Here is a 19067-nt window from a genome sequence, read left to right on the forward strand (position 1 = left end):
TAGTGTTTTGATTAATGTCAACTAAATGGTCAAGAAAATCTGAAAATAAAATTATAACTCAGATAACAATTCATTATATTATATTGAATTCATCTACATTTATAAAATAAAAGCACTGAAACACAGTAAACTGAATTTCAAAGCACTTATGAAAGGCTAAAAAAACAAGATATATTTTCCTTTGGATTCATTAGATTCTATATTCTACTCACATTTAGAACATAGTAACTGGACAAACTACTGGCACAGAGAAATAATAACATAAATAAGAAACATTTATAATCAAAATAGAGATAAAACTACATTTTAGAGCACACACATTAAAACTCTAGGAATAAAATTATATTCTCAGAAATTACTGATGTTAGCTTAAGAATAAGTAGGAATTATCTGTGTGAATGTTGAAATTATAAAATAATATCAAGGTAAATGAATTTCCTTCTAGAATGGCTTATACAGCATACAATGTATGAATTTTCAACGATCTATTCTGATCCTGCAGTCTGAAACGCAGCTGAAGTCCATGTTCACTATTGCTGCACTGTACATAAATGCTCTGAGTAAGATATTTTGGGAAAAAGCAGGGAGTAAATCTACCCTCCTTTCTAATTTCATTTACCATTAAATGACTTCTTTCAATGAAGTCTTTGTGATCAGGCTTTCTCAATTTTAGGTCAAACATCATTCTACATAATTCTTCTTAAACTCTGCTTCAAAAAATACAAAGCAGAATTTTGTTAACCAATACCTACAATGCACTTTGTTTCAAAATAATAAATGTTCTCTACATGGTGCTTATTCATTTTTTATTCATGTGTGTCAACTACTCTTGAGGCTGCTAAAGTGCATTGATTTTTCCAATTTTAAATGTTTGCATGTCATAAACTTAAAACTTCTATATTCCATGCATGAATGGATTTTTTGATGGGTGGGATGCTGAAGTTAACATTGTAATTTACCTTGAATTCACTGAACTTAGAATGCACTCTGGGAGTTATAAAGGTTCATTTCTCCGCAGGATAAAAGACCTATTTCTAAAAGCACTCAAGTTAAATTTACTCTCTAAAAATACAATATGACAGTTAGGATTCATTCTTGATGAGACTTGCGGCAGAAATCAGGAAATAGATATAATGCAGTTTGGCATTTTTGGTACTCTTAAAAAGCTAAAAGTTTTGGCATACTGAAATAATAAAATGATTGTTTAATCACTTATTAAAGAGCTCCAACTTCTGGTCAAAATGGATTAATAGGGAGTGGATGTATCCCTCTTGCCTGGAAAAACTTTAAAAAGTCCAAAATATGTAAAACAATAATTTTCAGACATTGGATATGAGGAAGATCAGTTCAGCTACCTCTAAGAGAAGAAAAATAAAGTGAGTACTTTGATTTCATTATCTCATTATATGGAAAGTTTCCAGGTTGCAGAAGAGAAAAGAACAACTCAGAAGAAGCCCAGTCCAGCAGTCTCCCTAAATTGAAGACACAAAGTTGAAAGTCTGATGTGACTTAAAGTAGCTAGAGTTTGTTGGGGAAGAATACAATAGAGAATAGAATTTCTCAGGAGAGCTCTGAAGATCTACAGAGATTTTCTCCCTCTTAAGTCATCATGTGAGTACTTATCAGTGCATGTGTATGAGGATACTTCCCAAGGCTGAGGACAAAACCATGCAATAGTAACAGAGTTACGAATCTTTGGTGCTCAGTGGGCACTTCATTGGCCAGATGGACAACCATGTAACTCACAGAAATTTGGGTACTCAGATGGTATTGTCTCAGTAGTGGCACAAATTATCCCCAGTGCTCCAGTAACATCTAATAGATTAAAAGCAAACCTAAAAGGGGTTAATGCTTTTCAAAGTAACGTAACTGTATCTTAGAACAAAATGCAAGAATATTTTAAAAACACAAACATCTCTAGCACCCAACAAAATAAAAATATAAAAACCGGGAAACACAACTCATAATGAAGAAAAATAATAATAAATAGAAACAGACCTGGAAATGAGACAGATAAAATAATTCATAGACATGGACAATGAAAGTGTTATTATGACTGTATTATACATATCCAAGAAGGTAGAGGAGAGACTGAGTGGTACTGAGTTATGTGCAGTAGCTCACACTGCAAATCCTAGTGCTTTGGGAAGCGAAGTTAGAAGAATTGCTTGAGCCCAGGAATTTGAGGCTGAGTCATGACCACATCACTGCACTCCAGCCTGGGTGACAGAGAGAGACCCTGTCTCAAAAAAAAAAAAAAAAAAAAAAAAGTGAATAAAACAAAATAAAGTATCTGTTTAATTGGAGTTCTGAGTTGAGAGCGGTGATATTGGGAGAAAGAAAAACTATGTAAAGAAATAATTGAAAACTTCTAAATTTGATGAAGTATCTCAACAATTCTCAATCAGAAGAAACATAATGAAAACTATACCAATATATCAAAATAAAATTGTACAAAATCCATGACAAGGAAATAATTCTTCAAAGCAGAGAGAAATAAAAACCATATTATGTGCAGTGGTGCAAAAATAAGAACGAATGCAGTAGTTTTGTTGGAAACAAGGCAATATATGAACTAATGGTGGAACATCCTTAAAAATACTGAAAGAAAATAATTTATCAGCCTAGAATTCTATGCCCAGTGAAAATAATTTTTAATGGCAAAATGAAAACTTTTTCACACATACAAAGATGGAAAATTAATCACCAGAACAATGATGTTACAAGAAATATTTAATATTAAAGAAGTCCTTCAAGATGTAAGAAAAATGATACCAGTCAAATATCTAAAATAATACAGAGGACAGAAGAACACCAAAACTGCTGTGTAGTTAGACAACACATTATTTTTTTAACCTTTAAAGGATATTTATTTATTTATCTATTTTTGTCTTAGTTCAGGTTTTAATGAAATAGCTTTAGCATTTTCTTGTTGAATATAATGTTGGTGGGTTTTACAGTTTTTAAATCATACTTTAAAAATTAGAATTGGCTCCTTATATTTTATCAAATACCTGCTTTTTTTTTTTTTTTTTTTTTTTCCTCAAGTAGAGTTTCGCTGTTGTTGCCCATGCTGGAGTGCAATGGCATGATCTCGGCTTATTGCAACCTCTGCCTCCGGGTTCAAGTGATTCTCCTACCTCAGCCTCCCGAGTAGCTGGGATTACAGGCATGCATCACCACGCCTGGCTAATTTTGTATTTTTGGTAGAGACAGGATTTCTCCATGTTGGTCAGGCCAGTCTCTAACTCACATATTATTTTCTCCACTCTAAATAAACCTCTTCCAAACCACCCCACTTTAAATGAAATATCAACCATGTATTATTAAGTGGTATAGTATTTACTGAAGGTCAATAGTGGTAAGGTCAAGATATATAATATAAATTTTAAAGCAACCACTGAGGAAGCAAAACAGTTAGAGCTAATGAGCCCAGAAAGAGTGTAAGATGAATGATTAAAAATATTAAATAAAAACTGCAGAAACTTAGAAAACAATTCACACACACACACACATATACAAAGAAGGGACAACAGATGCAATACATACAAAATGAATAGCGGGATGGCAGTTATAAACTAAACCAGATCTATATTCACATTAAATGTAAATGGTCTAAACACTTTGATTAAATGTCAGAGATTGACAGATTGGATATAAAGAAAACTCCAAGTGTATGCTGCCAACAAAAAACCCACTTTAATTATAAAACACACATAGTTTTAGAGTAAAATAATGGATATATGTACCCATTATAGCATGATATGTATAATGCTGCATGATATGTACAATGATAACCAAAGTAAAAAAATGTATAGTCTGGATTGGATGCACTAATATCAAAATAGATTTCAGAATAAACAATAGTATCACCAGCGAAAAGGGATAGCTCATAAATGATAAAGTATTCATCCACAAGACATAACAATCCTAAATAATTATACACCTGATAAGAGATCTTCAAAACACATAGAACCGAAACCAATAGAATTAAAAGGAAAAACACACAAATCAATTGCTTAATAGAGGAAAATGCCCAGATACAGCATTTGCTTTTCTGTCTCTTTCCTCCAAGTCAGCTATGAATACAGCTCACAGAATAAATAATAAATACCGCTGTGATTAAACTCTGGGACTTGTACTGAAGCTATCAGTTGTATTGAATCAGAAACTTTAGGCTGTGTCCTATGTAGCTGGATTATATTATTTTGTTAGTGAATTGAAGATATTTTGCTTTTCCATATAGAAAGTGGGGTTTTCCTGTAATAGTGTGCTCTCTCTGTAAGTTCTGATCAGATTTGGATTTGATACCAGGCCTCCTTTCTTTATACTAATGAGTCAAGTCTTTACTGTTTATTACAATATTTAGCTGTTAGTGTTAATGTAACATTTAACTTTTAAAAAATTTAACAAAATGGCTTTGGCTTTTCTTATTTACTTAGTTACTTCTCTGTCTTACATAATTTGTAAAATTGGGATAATACCTAACATAGTGGGGAGGATGAAGAAATAGATTTGTTGTTTCTAAAGTGCTTAGAAGAAACACACCAAGTAGCTGTCTGTAAATGGACTGACATGAGGAATTAAGAACGAGATCTAAGCTATTCTGACTCAGATAAAACATTTTCTTGAAAAGTAGAGACAATGAAGAAAATTATTTTTATTGTTTGAATGCTTGAATTTAATGTTGGTAGAATGAATGACCCACATAATACTTTGCCAGTTTGTTTTGCAAATAACAACTCTGATTATAAAATACAAAATAAAATGTGAAAGTGTTATCTTAACAAAAGGAAAATAATGAAGACAGCTCTATTTGGAGATTTCTAATGAAATATATATATATATATATATAATATATTTGTACTCAGTGAGAACATCTTTTCTTTTCCTGTTCAATGCTAGCATACAATACTAGTATCTTTTGTAACCACGTTTTTCAAATAGCCTTAGAAAATTCACCAGGTATTTCCGGGTGCGGTGGCTCAAGCCTGTAATCCCAGCACTTTAGGAGGCCAAGACGGGCGGATCACGAGGTCAGGAGATCGAGACCATCCTGGCTAACCTGGTGAAACCCCATCTCTACTAAAAAATACAAAAAATTAGCCGGGCGAGGTGGCGGGCGCCTGTAGACCCAGCTGCTCGGGAGGCTGAGGTAGGAGAATCACTTGAACCCGGAAGCAGAGGTTGCAATAAGCCGAGATCACGCCATTGCACTCCAGCATGGGCAACAACAGTGAAACTCTACTTGAGGAAAAAAAAAAATAAAAAAATTAAAAAAAAATAAAATTCACCAGGTATAAAACAATGCCTGTGCTTTGGACGTCAGAACCTCAGTGTAGAAAGTGAGAAAACAGTTACAAATAGAATAGTATGTATTATTAATGAATCACCCTGTGGCTGTCCTTAAAGACTTCTTGAAAATAGCTATAGGTTTAGAAGACACTAGACGCAGAAAAAATCATAAAAGATAAAATCCAGTCTTCCTGATATATTCTGAGTCATGATCTCATGGAGTGACCTTTTCTTATCCCCTCTCACTCCTCTCTGGGCAAGTAGTATTCACGTTGAATGAATCTAATTCTGTCAGTCAAGATTTTCTAATCAGAATTATATTATAGTTAAAACTAGAAATTTCTGCTTTTACCTTTCACATCAAGCTGAATATCACTGTGTTGTTTAGATTTTTAAATTCATACTAATTAATTTCAGTAAATTAATATGTTTTAAATAATTGTATGCATTTGATTAGTTATATGAGTCTTAAAATTTGACTCCTCAACTATTTTTTAAAATGTATTTGATACTGTACACTTTTAGGTGAAGAAAGTAAACTAGAATACTAAAAGCTTTAATGTTTATAAAAAACACAAATAAAAGCCCACGGAACTACATTATTCATATTGCTGAACTACTGATGTATAAACTAAGAAGAATAATGCCTTATTTACATATGCTTAACTTTTTAAACTTTTTGAATAAACTACAAATGTCTTTACCTTTATTGTGTAAGTTGACTCTATATAAAAACTTGTAAGATGTATAACTATCATGTTGAACAGATGGGAAAATTGAGGCACAGAGAGTCCTGCAATGTGGGAATGAAAAGGCTACTGTGACACATATGGTCAATAATCCATTGTTAGAGACAGAACTCAAACCTTCATTTGAAACCACTGGACTATCAACAAATTTAATAACAAATAGAAAGTTCATTTTCTTATATACATATTTTTTACTAAACAGTACTAATTAATTTTTTCCAATCAGGGTTACAAAAGAATTTTTGGTACTATTTAGAACTGGATAATGAGTTTATTCAAAAAAGTTGAATATTTTTAATTAGCCAAAATTTTCTTATTATTGCAATGATCACAATATAAAGTTTGACATTTATAGCTCTTAAATTACCAACTTTCCAACTTCTAGTGACTTTTTTCAAAATCTGTTAACCCTCTGATACCATGACATAGGGACTAAAAGCATCTTTTGTTTTCTATTTTTACTGAGCTATTATAAAGCCAGAGTTCAAATCACTTTTCTAGTATTAAACATTACAGAAAGGAGAAAAATATGGATCTACACTCAGATTAAGAGTTCTATTTAATTCCATATTTATTTACTTTTTTGTATGCTTAGCCTATGTTTTTAAATTGCTAGTCTACTAAGACAATGTCCTCTAATAAGCATCATTGAAAGGATAAGAATAAAAGGAAATTATAATGACTATTCATGGATATAACCTAAGTATCTTTATGTACTCTAATGGTTAAAACATTTCAGGAGTAATAGATATAAAACCCTAGAAGTTTTAATTGTATAGTCTTCCTTTCTAGGGCAATGCTAAATTCTAAGAACTTAGTTCCCTATACGTCTTTGTTAATCCACATCAATGGTGGTGAACGAGTTCTATTCATTTTCATTAAGATGTGATAGTTTTACATGGGCTAATTAGAATTGGAAGAACATAAATCCTCACAGGAATGTTTGCCATGTTTGTTTACTATCAGTTGGAAAAACATGGCTATATCTGTATATTTGTACATAATCAGGTTTGTTCTCTGATTCTCATGAATTGTAAATGTATTTGATGTTACTTTTTATCTTTTCCATTGTTTAAGAAGTTGAACACTATACTTTATAAAATGATTATTTAAATGCCTAAGCCAAATTCAGTTTTTTAAAATTACTAGTCAGAAGTTCAACTTTAGTGAGAAGATTCCTCTAGCGTTTTATTTTTGCAACAGATATGGTTTGGCTGTGTCCCCACCCAAATCTCACCTTGACTTGTAACTCCCACAATTCCCACATATTGTGGGAGGAACCTGGTGGGCAGTGATTGAATTATGGGGGCAGGTCTTTCCTGCAGTGTTCTCGTGATAGTGAATGAGTGTCATGAGATTTGATGGTTTTGAAAAAGGGAGTTTCTATGCACAAGCTCTCTTTTGGCCTGCTGTCAGCCATGTAAGTTGTGATTTGCTCTTCCTGCCTTCAGCTATGATTGTGAGGTTTCCCCAGCCACACGGAACTGTAAGTCCAATTAAACCCCTTTCTTTTGTAAATTGCCCAGTCTTGGGTATATCTTATAAGCAGTGTGAAAATAGACTAATACAGCAAATTGGTACCGAGAGTTGTGGGTTGCTGAAAAGATACCTGAAAATGTGGAAGTGACTTTGGAACTAGGTAACACGCAGAGGTTGGAACAGTGTGGAGGGCTCAGAAGAAAATGTGGAAATGTTTGGAACTTCCTAGAGACTTGTTGAATGGCTTTGCCCAAAAGGCTGATAGCGATGTGAACAATAAAATCCAGGCTGAGTTGGTCTCAGATGGAAATGAGAAACTTGTTGGAACTGGAGCAAAGGTGACTCTTGTTATGTTTTGGCAAAGAGATTGGTGGCATTATGCCCCGGCCCTAGAAATTTGTGGAACATTGAACTTGAGGGAGATGATTTGGGGTATATAGCAGAAAAAATTTCTCAGGAGCAAAGCATTCAAGAGGTGACTTGGGTGCTATTAAAGACATTCAGTTTTATAAGGGAACCAGAGCATAAAAGTTTGCAAAATTTGCAGCCAGATAATGTGATAGCAAAGAAAATCCCATTTTCTGAAGAGAAATTCAAACCAGCTGCAGAAAGTTGCATAAGTAACCAGGAGCCAAATGTTAATCACCAAGACAATGGAGAAAATGTTTCCAGGGCATGTCAGAGGTCTTCAGTGCAGCCCCTCCCATCACAGGCCTGGATGCCTAAGAGGAATAAGTGGTTCTGTGGGCTGGGCCCGGGGTCCCTGTGTTGTGTGCAGCCTAGGGACTTGGTGCCCTGTGTTCCAGCTGCTCCAGCCATGGCTAAAAGGTGCTAATGTAGAGATTGGGCCATGGCTTCAGAGGCTGTAAGCCTCCAGCTTTGGTAGCTTCCATGTGGTGTTGAGCCTGCCAGTGAACAGAAGTCAAGAATTGGGGTTTGGGAACCTCCACCTAGATTTCAGAGGATGTATGAAAATGTCTGGATGTCCAGGCAGAAGTTTCTTGCAGGGGAGGGGCTCTGATGGAGAACCTCTGCTAGGGCAGTATGGAAGGAAAACATGGGGCTGGAGCCACCATACAGAGTACCTAATGGGGCACTGCCTAGTGGAGCTGTCAGAAGAGGGCCACTGTCTTCCAGACCCCAGAATGGTAGATTCACTGACAGCTTGTACCATGTGTTCAGAAAAGCCACAGACACTCAATGCCAGCCCATAAAAGCAGCCAGGATGGAGGCTGTACCCTGCAAAACAACAGGAGAGAAGCTGCCCAAGACAATGGGAGCCAACCTCTTGCATCAGTGTGACCTGGATGTGAGACATGGAGTCAAAAGAGATCATTTTGGAGCTTTAAGATTTGACTGTCCCTCTGGACTTTGGACTTGCATGGGGCCTATAGCCCCTTTGTTTTGGCCAATTTCTCCCATTTGGAATGGCTGTATTTACCTGACGTCTGTCTCTGCATTTTATCTAGGAAATAATTAACTTGGTTTTGACTTTACAGGCTCATAGGCAAAAGGGACTTGCCTTGTGTCAAATGAGACATTGGACTGTGGGCTTTTGAGTTAATGCTGAAATAATACTTTGGGGGACTGTTGGGAAGGCATGCTTGGTTTTGAAATGTGAGGATATATGATTTAGGAGGGGCCAAGGGCAGAATGATATGGTTTAGCTGTTTCCCCACCCAAATATCATCTTGAATTGTAACTCCCACAGTTTCCACATGTTGTAGGAGGAATCCAGTGGGAGGTGGTTGAATTATGGGAACAGATCTTTCCTGCACTGTTCTTCTGGTAGTAAATGAGTCTCATGAGATCTCATGGTTTATAAAGGGGAGTTTCTCTGCATAAGCTCTCTTTTTGCCTGTTGCCCTCTATGTAAGATGTGACTTGCTCCTCCTTGCCTTCCACCATAATTGTGATGCTTCCCCAGCCACATGGAACTGTAAGTCCAATTAAACCTCTGTCTTTTGTAAATTGCACATTCTCAAGCATGTCTTTATTAGCAGCATGAAAACAGACTAATATAGCAACTAAATTATATATTTCAGAGTCATTTTTAGTTCCTCTAATACATGTTGTTAGTAAATAAGTGCTATAGTGCCAAATGTAATTCAGATGTTAAATACACTGCCCAGGAAGTCATCTTATTTTTATCAAGAATGTTCACAATAACAGCTGTCCAAAAATATTTAAAATGGGACTGCGAGGTTCCAATTATTCTCTGATTATGTAAGCTCCTTTTAGCTTATCCATCCCACTGATAACAGCCGCAAGTTCTAAACAAGATACAAAACAATCTCCGCCAAAACCAGAATCCCAACAATATGAGGTCTGAGTATTTTACAAAACTAGGCGGATTTGGAATTAAGATCTTGGTGAAGCGACTAACATTGGAATTAGTTTTCTTTCGCTCCAAGAAAACTTTGCAGCATGGAAAGCACGTCAGTACCGTCAGCTGGCACTCCAGTAGAAACCCTCTCCACTTTCTGCCAGAAGAATCACTGAAAGACATTGCAGGGGATGAGGGAAACAGTTACAAAAAGTATACAGAAAAGAGTTCTGGAGACAGAGGTGTCCTGATTCTGAGTAAAAATTTGCATAAATCTCCATCTAACCACTAAGCAGAGCAAAGCCTTAGGAAACTTAACCAAGATTTTAATTGCTGCCTAGAGAAAGCAAAATCGATCTTACAATCTGAATCTAACTGTTGATTGCTTTCTAAAACCAATATATCAAAAATTTTTCAAGGATTGTAATAAAACCCAGATTCTACAACTTAACATTGACAATGCCCGACATATAGTCTAAAACTATACAACATACAAAAAAAACTGGTAAATGTAGTCCATTTTCAAGTGAAAAAGCAAATAGATGCCCAACCCAAATGGTGCAGTGTTAAAATTATCAGAGAAACATGCTAAAGTAACTTTTATAAGTACACTCTCAGAGGTAGTTTGTACTTGCAAGGAATATAGAAAATCTCAACAGAGTAGTAGAAAATGTAGAAAAAATGGAGATTTTAAAATTAAAAAGAGGACAATGTTTTAAAATATAATGACCTTTACCATATAACCCTAACAATGAAATGGAGGTAATGAAGGAATTTATCAGTAAGCATGATAATAGATAAAGCATTCAATATCAAGAAAAGAGTAAAAAGGTTAAAAAACAAAAGAAAACATCACAGTTCTGAGAATGTATAAGATAAAATTCAAATGTCTAAAATACATATGATTACAGTGTCAGAAGGAATGTGGTGAATAGTGGGGAAAAATATTTGAAGACAAAATGACCAAAATTGGTGAAAACATAAATTTATAGATTTAATAAGCATGAAACACAGAGGCAAGATATAGTAAAAAATGACTATGCCTCTATATAAGATAATCTAGCTGCTGGAAATCAATTATTTCAAAGAAGTCTTAAAAGCACCCAGCAAAAAAATAAAAAAAGTTTATATTACTACAGGGAAACAACATTTTGAATGTTATGTTGACACAAGCCTGTTTTCCCAGCTACTCTGGAGGCTGAGGTGGGAGGATTACTTGAGCCTGGGAGGTCAAGGCTGCAGTGAACCATGAGAGCTCCACAGTACTCCAACCTGGCCAACAAAACATGATCTCATCTCAGGAAAAAAATAATAATAATAATAATAAAACTTAAAACAAAAAAAATCAAATAATCCAAAAGAAGTCAGGAAAGGGAAAACAGGGACACAAAAAAGCAATCTGATAAACGGAAAACAAAAATAAAATTCAACCATATGTATAATTACATTAAGTTGCAATGGTCTGAAACGCTAATGTTTTTTCATCAAAAACCATAGAGTCGAGTATACAGAGAAACAACACCTTTAAAGAACTGGAGAAAAGAAAAAAAAGTCTGTCAATGTGGAATTATATATCCAGTGAAAATATTTTTCATGAAAAAAAAAAACTAGAATGAAGACATTTTTAGATAAAGCAAAATGAAGAAAAGTTGCCACCTGACTGAACTACAAAGAGACGGCAAAGGAAGATTTTCAGTCTAAAGGGAAATAATACTGGATAAGAACTTCATCTTCAGATACAAATGAAAAGCATAAGAAATGTTATATATCTGGCTAAAGAGAAAACATCATAGTTTCCCCTTAAAAAAAATCCATGACTGCATAATACAATAAATATATAAGACCATCCAGTGGAATTTTCAATGCAAGCACATGTAATACATATGACCATTACAACACAATTAATAGCCCATATGATAAAGAGACCTGTGCAGTTGCAGGTTTCTATATTTTATATGATATGCTACGATGTTAGCCTAAATAAAGTGGGAAAGATTAAATACATAGATGGTATCTCCTAGAGCAATCACTAAGAGCAAGAATCAGTAAATTACAGTTGAGCGGACACTATTTTTGTATAGCCCACGAGTTAAGAATGGTTTTTATATATTTAAATAGTTGCTAAAATTAAAAAAGACAGAATTTTATAACATGTAAAAGTTTATAATATATACATAAATTATATAAAATTATAGGTTCCTGGGTCCACAAATAAAGTTTTATTAGGACACAGCTATGTTTATTTATGTATGTATTGTCTTTGGCTGCTTTCATGCTATAATAGCTGAGTTGAGGGGTGGTGATAGAGACTATTACATATCTGTGAAGCCTAAAGTGTTTAGTCTCTGGTCCATTATAGAAAAAGTCAGCTGATCCCTTATAAGACATATTTCTTTTCTTTCCTTTTTTTTTTTTTTTTTTCCCAACACAGAGTCTTGCTCTGTTACCCAGGCTGGAGTGCAAAGGGGTGATCTTGGCTCACTGCAACCTCACTGCAATATGCAATATGACCTTACTGCAATATGCAATATCAGACATATTGCTAAATGCTACTAATAACTCAAATTTAGGCTGGGTGTGGTGGCTCACACCTGCAATCCCAGCACTTTGGGAGGCCGAGGCAGATGGATCATGAGATCAGGAATTCAAGACCAGCCTGGACAACAGTGTGAAATCCCGTCTCTACTAAAAATACAAAAATTAGCTAGGCACAATGGCACACACTTGTAATCTCAGCCACCTGGGAAACTGAGGCAGGACAATTGCTTGAACCTGGGAGGCAGAGGGAGCAGTGAGCCAAGATCACTCCACTGCACTCCAGCCTGGCCAACAGAGTGAGATTCTGGCTCAAAAACAAACAAACAAACAAAAACAAAACAAAACAAAAAACAAACAAACAAACAAAAAAAAAACAAAAAAAAGAAAGGAAGAAAAGAAAACCAATAATAACTAGATAACTAGGAAAATCCCAAAATTTGAAAATTAAGTACCACCTTACTAAATAACTTAGGGAGAATAATAAATCACAGGAAAATTAGGAAATGTTTTGAACTAAATGGTAATAAAAATACAACATATCAAAATTTGTGGAATGCACATAAAATGATACCTAGAGGAACAACAATGGATGCATACATTATAAGGTTCATATGTCAATAAATTAGAAATAGAAGACGAGATCTAAAATAAGTATCAGGAGGGAAGCAGTCAAGATAACAACAGAAATGAAAGAAATAAAACAGAGATAGATAATAGAAAAGTTAATAATGTCAAAGGCTCTTTTTTGAAAAGATCAACAAAATTAGTAAACCCCTGTCTAGACATCACAAAAAAAGAAAGGAACCAGAAAAGACCAATATCAGAAATGAAAAAGCAATTAATAACCATAGATAACAGATAAAGAGAACATTATGAATAACTCTATGTCGACAAGAGACAAAATGAAATGTATGGATTTTATTAAAAATTTAACTTACCAAAATCAATACAAGAGAGTACGTAAATCAGGCCTCTATCTGTTTAAAAAATTAAATCTATTATCAAAGCCTTCCTATAAAAAAAACTCAGGTCCAGATGATTTCATTAGTAAAATCTATAAAATACTTAAAAAATAAATAAAATCCATTTTTACACAAATTTTCTGTAATAGAAGGGGAGTAAATATAGTCCAGCTCATTTTATGAGCCAATCTAATGGGAGTAAAAGAGAAACAGGATATAGACACTATAGGAAAAGAAAATTGTAGACGAATATAACCTACTGAATATAGGCACACACACAAAAAAATCCTTAATAAGCATTAACAAATCAAACGACATAAGAAAAGGATAATACATGATGGCCACACAGGATACATACAGGAAATTCAAGGTTTGTTACCGTTAAAAAATAAATCAATGTAATTCACTGTATTTTTAAAAAAGAAAAATAATAATTTCAAAAGATAGAAATTTGTCTAATAAAATTCAATGAATATTCATGACCAGAATTTCTAGAAAACTAGAAAGAGTATAACATTTCCTCAATCTCACAAAAGACTTAGATAAAGAGCCCAGAGGTAATAATCTATTTCATGGTAAAGACTAAATTTTTTTATCTTAAGATCAGACACAAGGGAAAGATACCTGCTTTCAGCACTTTTATTCAGTATTTTACTACAGATCCTAACCACTGAAGTAAGGCAACAGAAAGACATAAAAGAGAGAGAGATAAGAAACTAAATATAAAACTTTCTCTTTGCATAGATATGTTTGACTAAATGGAAAATTTTACATAATCTAAAACACTAATGGAATATATAGGTAAATTTAATAGGTATTAGGATACAAGGTTAGCATTAAAAAATCTCTTGTATTCTATACATTTATAAACACAATAATACATCTATATATTATATAATCCATCTATAAATCTACTAGAGTAAAAATTGATTTAAAATAAATTTTAACAGTTCTATTTAAAATAATCCAAATATATATGTATATATAATATACATATGTACATATATTTAGAAATATTCAAATATATGTGTATAATTTAAATAGTCCTAAATATATGTACATATATTCAAATATATATTTCCAAATATATATATATATACACACACACACATTTTTGGGGGGTATTTCTAATATACGTATATTCCTACATATATTATTTAGGAATAAGTTTAATGTAAACATTGAAGACCTTTACACTTGAAACTATAAAGTATTACTGAGATAAATATGAGAAAAGATTATAAAAATAAACAAATATTATACCTCAATAATGCTCTTTTAAAAACGCCAAAAAGTACACTTTTAACGTACACAGTGTACTGTATATAAATAATACGTGAATAAAGATGTAAAGACAGATAACTTGATAGATAAATAGATCAATTGGTAGGTAGATAGTGAGTTTTTTAAAAAGCGGTTTGGTTTCAAATTAATTTTGCTAAGAAGTATTAAATTCAGATCTTGTGTGTCTATATCATATATCAATTCTGGCACTAGGGATATTGAACTAAAAGGAGTAAAATGTCAATAGACTAATTATAAATATTTAATAGTATAAATATTGATTAATGAAGCTCTATGCCTATAGTAGGCAAGTTGTTTGTTTGCTTTTAATTAGGCAATATTAGATATTACTCAAGATGTTCTTCTATTTCCAGTCCTGAAGCTGATCACAGTGTCTGGTGTCAAAACTGCAAATAAAATGCTGTTTAGAAGTCTTGCTTTCTCATGAAATAGATGAAGGGGTTTATCGGTCAATTATACAACAAATAATTTTTTTATAGTTTAATATACAACCATGATACTTGAAGTTATGACTGACCCTATGCTTAAATGAATTAAACTTACTTTAATTCACTTTTAGTTGTATACTTGTCATACAGTCCTTAAAACATAAAATTTCCTTTTCTTTATTATGTATATGTAATGACTAGACAACTTTGCCTTTCTTTCAAAAACTTTAAAAATTAAACAAAGTTATAAATACCTTCTCAAAAAGTTACTACGGAAACTGATGTGTCAATTTTAATGCTCACTAGAATAAATAAAACAATTGGTGATGTATTTGCAGAGTGAACGTAGACTTGAATAAATCCTTATCTTTATAAAGATTAGAGCTTAAGGTATGTCTCTCACACACACTTTGGCTAAATAGTGAAAACACATGTTAGAAAAATGGCAGTTCATGGTAACCATGCGGATATTTAATGAACAACATGCTAATTATTGTATTTCATATTAAGACACGAGACTATGTTAAAAGAGTATCAACTGGTAGAACTTACATACCTATCTATGTGTGTGTGTAATTACTGTTTCCAGGTAAGTTGTAGAGTGCAAATTCATAATTATTACTGAGACAGGTTCATATCCCATTTTACCTTTAACAATTTTCCCAGCTCTTTAGAATAGATTTTCCAGAGACTTTTTCTGTTTTTCTTGTTAAGCATTTGGGGAGATTTGCCAATGTTAATCTCCCAAACACCTAAACTTGACTAAATTTGGAGACCTTTGGAATGTTTTTTTGGTAACAAAGATAATCATTATCTAAAGGATAGGGTCAACAATGCAGTTTCCCTCCTGACTTGCTCTGAGTCCTGACTTCCCTCCTGACCTCCCTCCTTCTGTCTGGTGAGTGGCATCAAGATGAACTGTCAAACATGGTGGATGCTGAATAATGGATAAGTGGGAGTCCCCTGACATAGGTTTGACAGCCATAAATATGAGTTTTGTGATTGCCTTTACATTCAAACTCAGGAACTGATGGAAAGAATATTATTTCTAAATGCCAAGCTAACCAAAATTATGGAGATTTTCAGTAGGTGTTTCTCTTATTAGTGTTTGAAGCAATTATAGAGAGAATGGGTCCGTGTAATTTTCCTCCTTTATTGAGAAAATCTTTTCTTGCTACTGCATTTTAGTTATTCAAATTCAAATCAGGCTTCTCATCACAAATGTTCTGTTTGTGAGAGACATTGCAAATCCTCCCACCCCCTACACCTTGCCTGCCCAATCAAGCTGCATTTCCAGTGGGGTCATATAATATGGTATGAAATCAACAGGTAGAATCAACTTACATTTTGCTTTATGAAAATTATTTAACTTACTGGCATCCTGATACAACATATTTACTTTATTTCTCTGTGTTAATAATATAACCTCCTACAGCACTATGGGAAATCAGATCTAAAATGAATACGAACACTTTTACACACATTAGACCTCTCTCAATGAACAAGTTTTCAATGAATTCAGAATATCACAACTGAAGCATTGTATTCAGTAAAAAATGAGGTTGAGTTGAGCACAATAAGAAAACCTAGATCGGTAGAGGCAGGGAAACATGCAGGATGGAGTTTGATCATTCTGATGTATTGTCATGACTGAAAATTCCTTCTTTCATCTTCTTTTGCAGTCATAATGACATAGTCTTTAACATTCATATTTGTGAATGTTAAGGGAAAAGAAGGCGCTATGACTAGATAATTCAAGGTTAAAGAAAAATTAACAGAACATTTTCCCAGTGAGAACAAAGATGAAAAATGTGTTGACTTTCTTTTTACAGAAATTATTAGGATCAGAAGTTTCCATTGACCACTGGAAAAAGAAAAATGGCCCAATGCACTTTTTGTATCCTATAACCCATAAGCAAGGGCACACACCAGAGCAACTCCCATTACAGATCTCTCTTGATCTAATTCCTGAAATTCCAAATTCAAAGAAGAAATGTGTATGTGTGCGTCTCTCTGTGTGTGTGTGTGTGTGTGTGTGTGTGTTGATAGAGAGCTGCTTTCAGAGTTAACACATGCTGTAAGTTGAAACCACAATCCCATGGAATAGTTTTCCAAGAAATAAAATTATTTAAAATAAATCATTAATTCCCCTTAATAGAATAAACAAATCGCAGATACTCACCTAACCTCTCAATGGAATAATATCGCTGCTTGCTGTCCACACGCACTGTCTCAGCATAAGGGCTCCCAACGCCATAGCCGATAATATAACCTCGCACCACGATGTTTGGGTTCAAGGGAGGAGTCCAACTCATGATGATGCAGTTGGTCTGGGGCCTCACATGGAGAGAGCTTGGTTGATCAGGAACTTGAGATTCTAGCATTCAAAAAGAGGCATCATCAGCATGTCTCATAACAGAAAATGTAGCATGGCAGAACACCATTTAAGCAAGACAAATAATGCATCACCTATTGCCCAAGTCACTCTTTATTTCAGCATGTGATACATTTTCTACATTGGATTTCACTGTCACAAAATTTCTTAAGCACACAAGAATACCAAGTTCTTTCCATGGCCATGGTAGGTAGCATCAATGCATCTTTATTCAAAGAGTGTCTTATTTGGGCTTTTTTCTTTTTACATGTTTCTTCTTAGGTATCATTAATGAAGGGTAAAAACCAAGGCAGATGTAAGAATAATAGAATGGAGAATAAAACGTCAATGCTGTCTTATCCAATGATTATTTACTCCGATTTAACTAAAAACAAAAACAAATTAACCAGTCTTTCTTATGTAATTGTCAGGAGAAACAGTTAAGGGCCATGATCTGTCCAGCATGATTAGGATTGTACTTGATTCATGGTTTATTAAATCAGTGAAAAATGCATTTATTATTAAAAGAAAGAAGAAAGTGGCCTGGATTAACGTCTCACAACCTTTGGACCTGTGAAAAGTAATGCCACGTTCTGTCGTTTACTAGCTCTGTGTCCTCATGAAAATATTTCACTTCTCTGAGTTTCCCTTCTGATTAAGTTGGCATTCCAAATATTGATTGACTCAAAGCCTGAGCTCTGGAAGTGAGAAAGAGCAGAGTTCAAACTTGTACTATATGCTAACTGTCTGTGAGATTTTGAGATATTATTTATCCTCTTTAAGCCTCAGTTCCCTAACCTGTAGAATGAAGATATGGTGTTGAGAAGATTTAATGAGATAATTCGTACAATCATACTCATTACGAGTAGCAAATAAATTCTCAAATATTGCTAGATATTAAAAAGAGAATGTGCATGCCACCCTGACATACATTTTCTTTTAAAGGAATTGTGTGTTGAAAATTAGTAAGTTTTAATAATAAATTGTTCTGATTTTTATGTTGCCATTCTTCCCTGTTTCCTAGTCCTAAAAAAATATTTTTTTTTCTGGACACCAATCATTATTCAATTTATATTTATTTATTTATTGAGACAGAGACTCACTCTGTCACCCAGGTTGGAGAGCAGTGACATGGTCACGGCTCACTGCAACCTCTGCCTCCTGGGTTCAAGCAATTATCTGCCTCAGCCTCCTGCGTAGCTGAAATTACAGGTGCCTGCCACCACACTTGGCTAATTTTTGTATTTTTGGTAGAGATGGGGTTTCATCATCTTGGGCAGGATTATCTTGAACTTCTGACCTCGTGATCCACCTGCCTCAGCCTCCCAAAGTGCTGGGATTACAGGCTTGAGCCATCACACCCAGCCAATTAACAAATATTTATACAACACCTATTATGTTTGAGATTTGAGCCTCGGTACCTATAATGTTCAGGATATAGGAAGAACAAATATGGCAGACACAAAACCTGGACTATTGGAGTTTATAGACTAATGAGAAATAGGCAAGTAAAAAGGCAGTTACAATAGATTATGATAAATATTTTGATTGGCTAAATACAAGCACATGTAGCCTCTTCTTTGAAAATCAGGGAAGTATTATGCAAAGATA

At 34.0% G+C, this 19067-nt stretch overlaps 1 protein-coding gene across 12 annotated transcripts in view; it reads right to left on the reverse strand.

The window, feature by feature from the left end:
• LOC105489423 (DCC netrin 1 receptor) overlaps nucleotides 1-19067 on the reverse strand; it is a 1213781-nt gene that overhangs the window by 187427 nt on the left and 1007287 nt on the right. For all 12 annotated transcript variants that reach the window (XR_011616876.1, XR_011616875.1, XM_071085315.1 and 9 more), the window contains exon 15: nucleotides 17265-17459. Coding sequence is in view for 10 of the 12 variants with exons in the window: in XM_071085315.1 (XP_070941416.1) it covers nucleotides 17265-17459 (195 nt within the window). In the remaining 2 variants the exon portion in view is untranslated. The remainder of the gene's footprint in view (nucleotides 1-17264; nucleotides 17460-19067) is intronic.

This window comes from Macaca nemestrina, chromosome 19, assembly GCF_043159975.1.
Source record: "Macaca nemestrina isolate mMacNem1 chromosome 19, mMacNem.hap1, whole genome shotgun sequence".
Classification (NCBI taxonomy): Eukaryota; Metazoa; Chordata; class Mammalia; order Primates; family Cercopithecidae; genus Macaca; species Macaca nemestrina.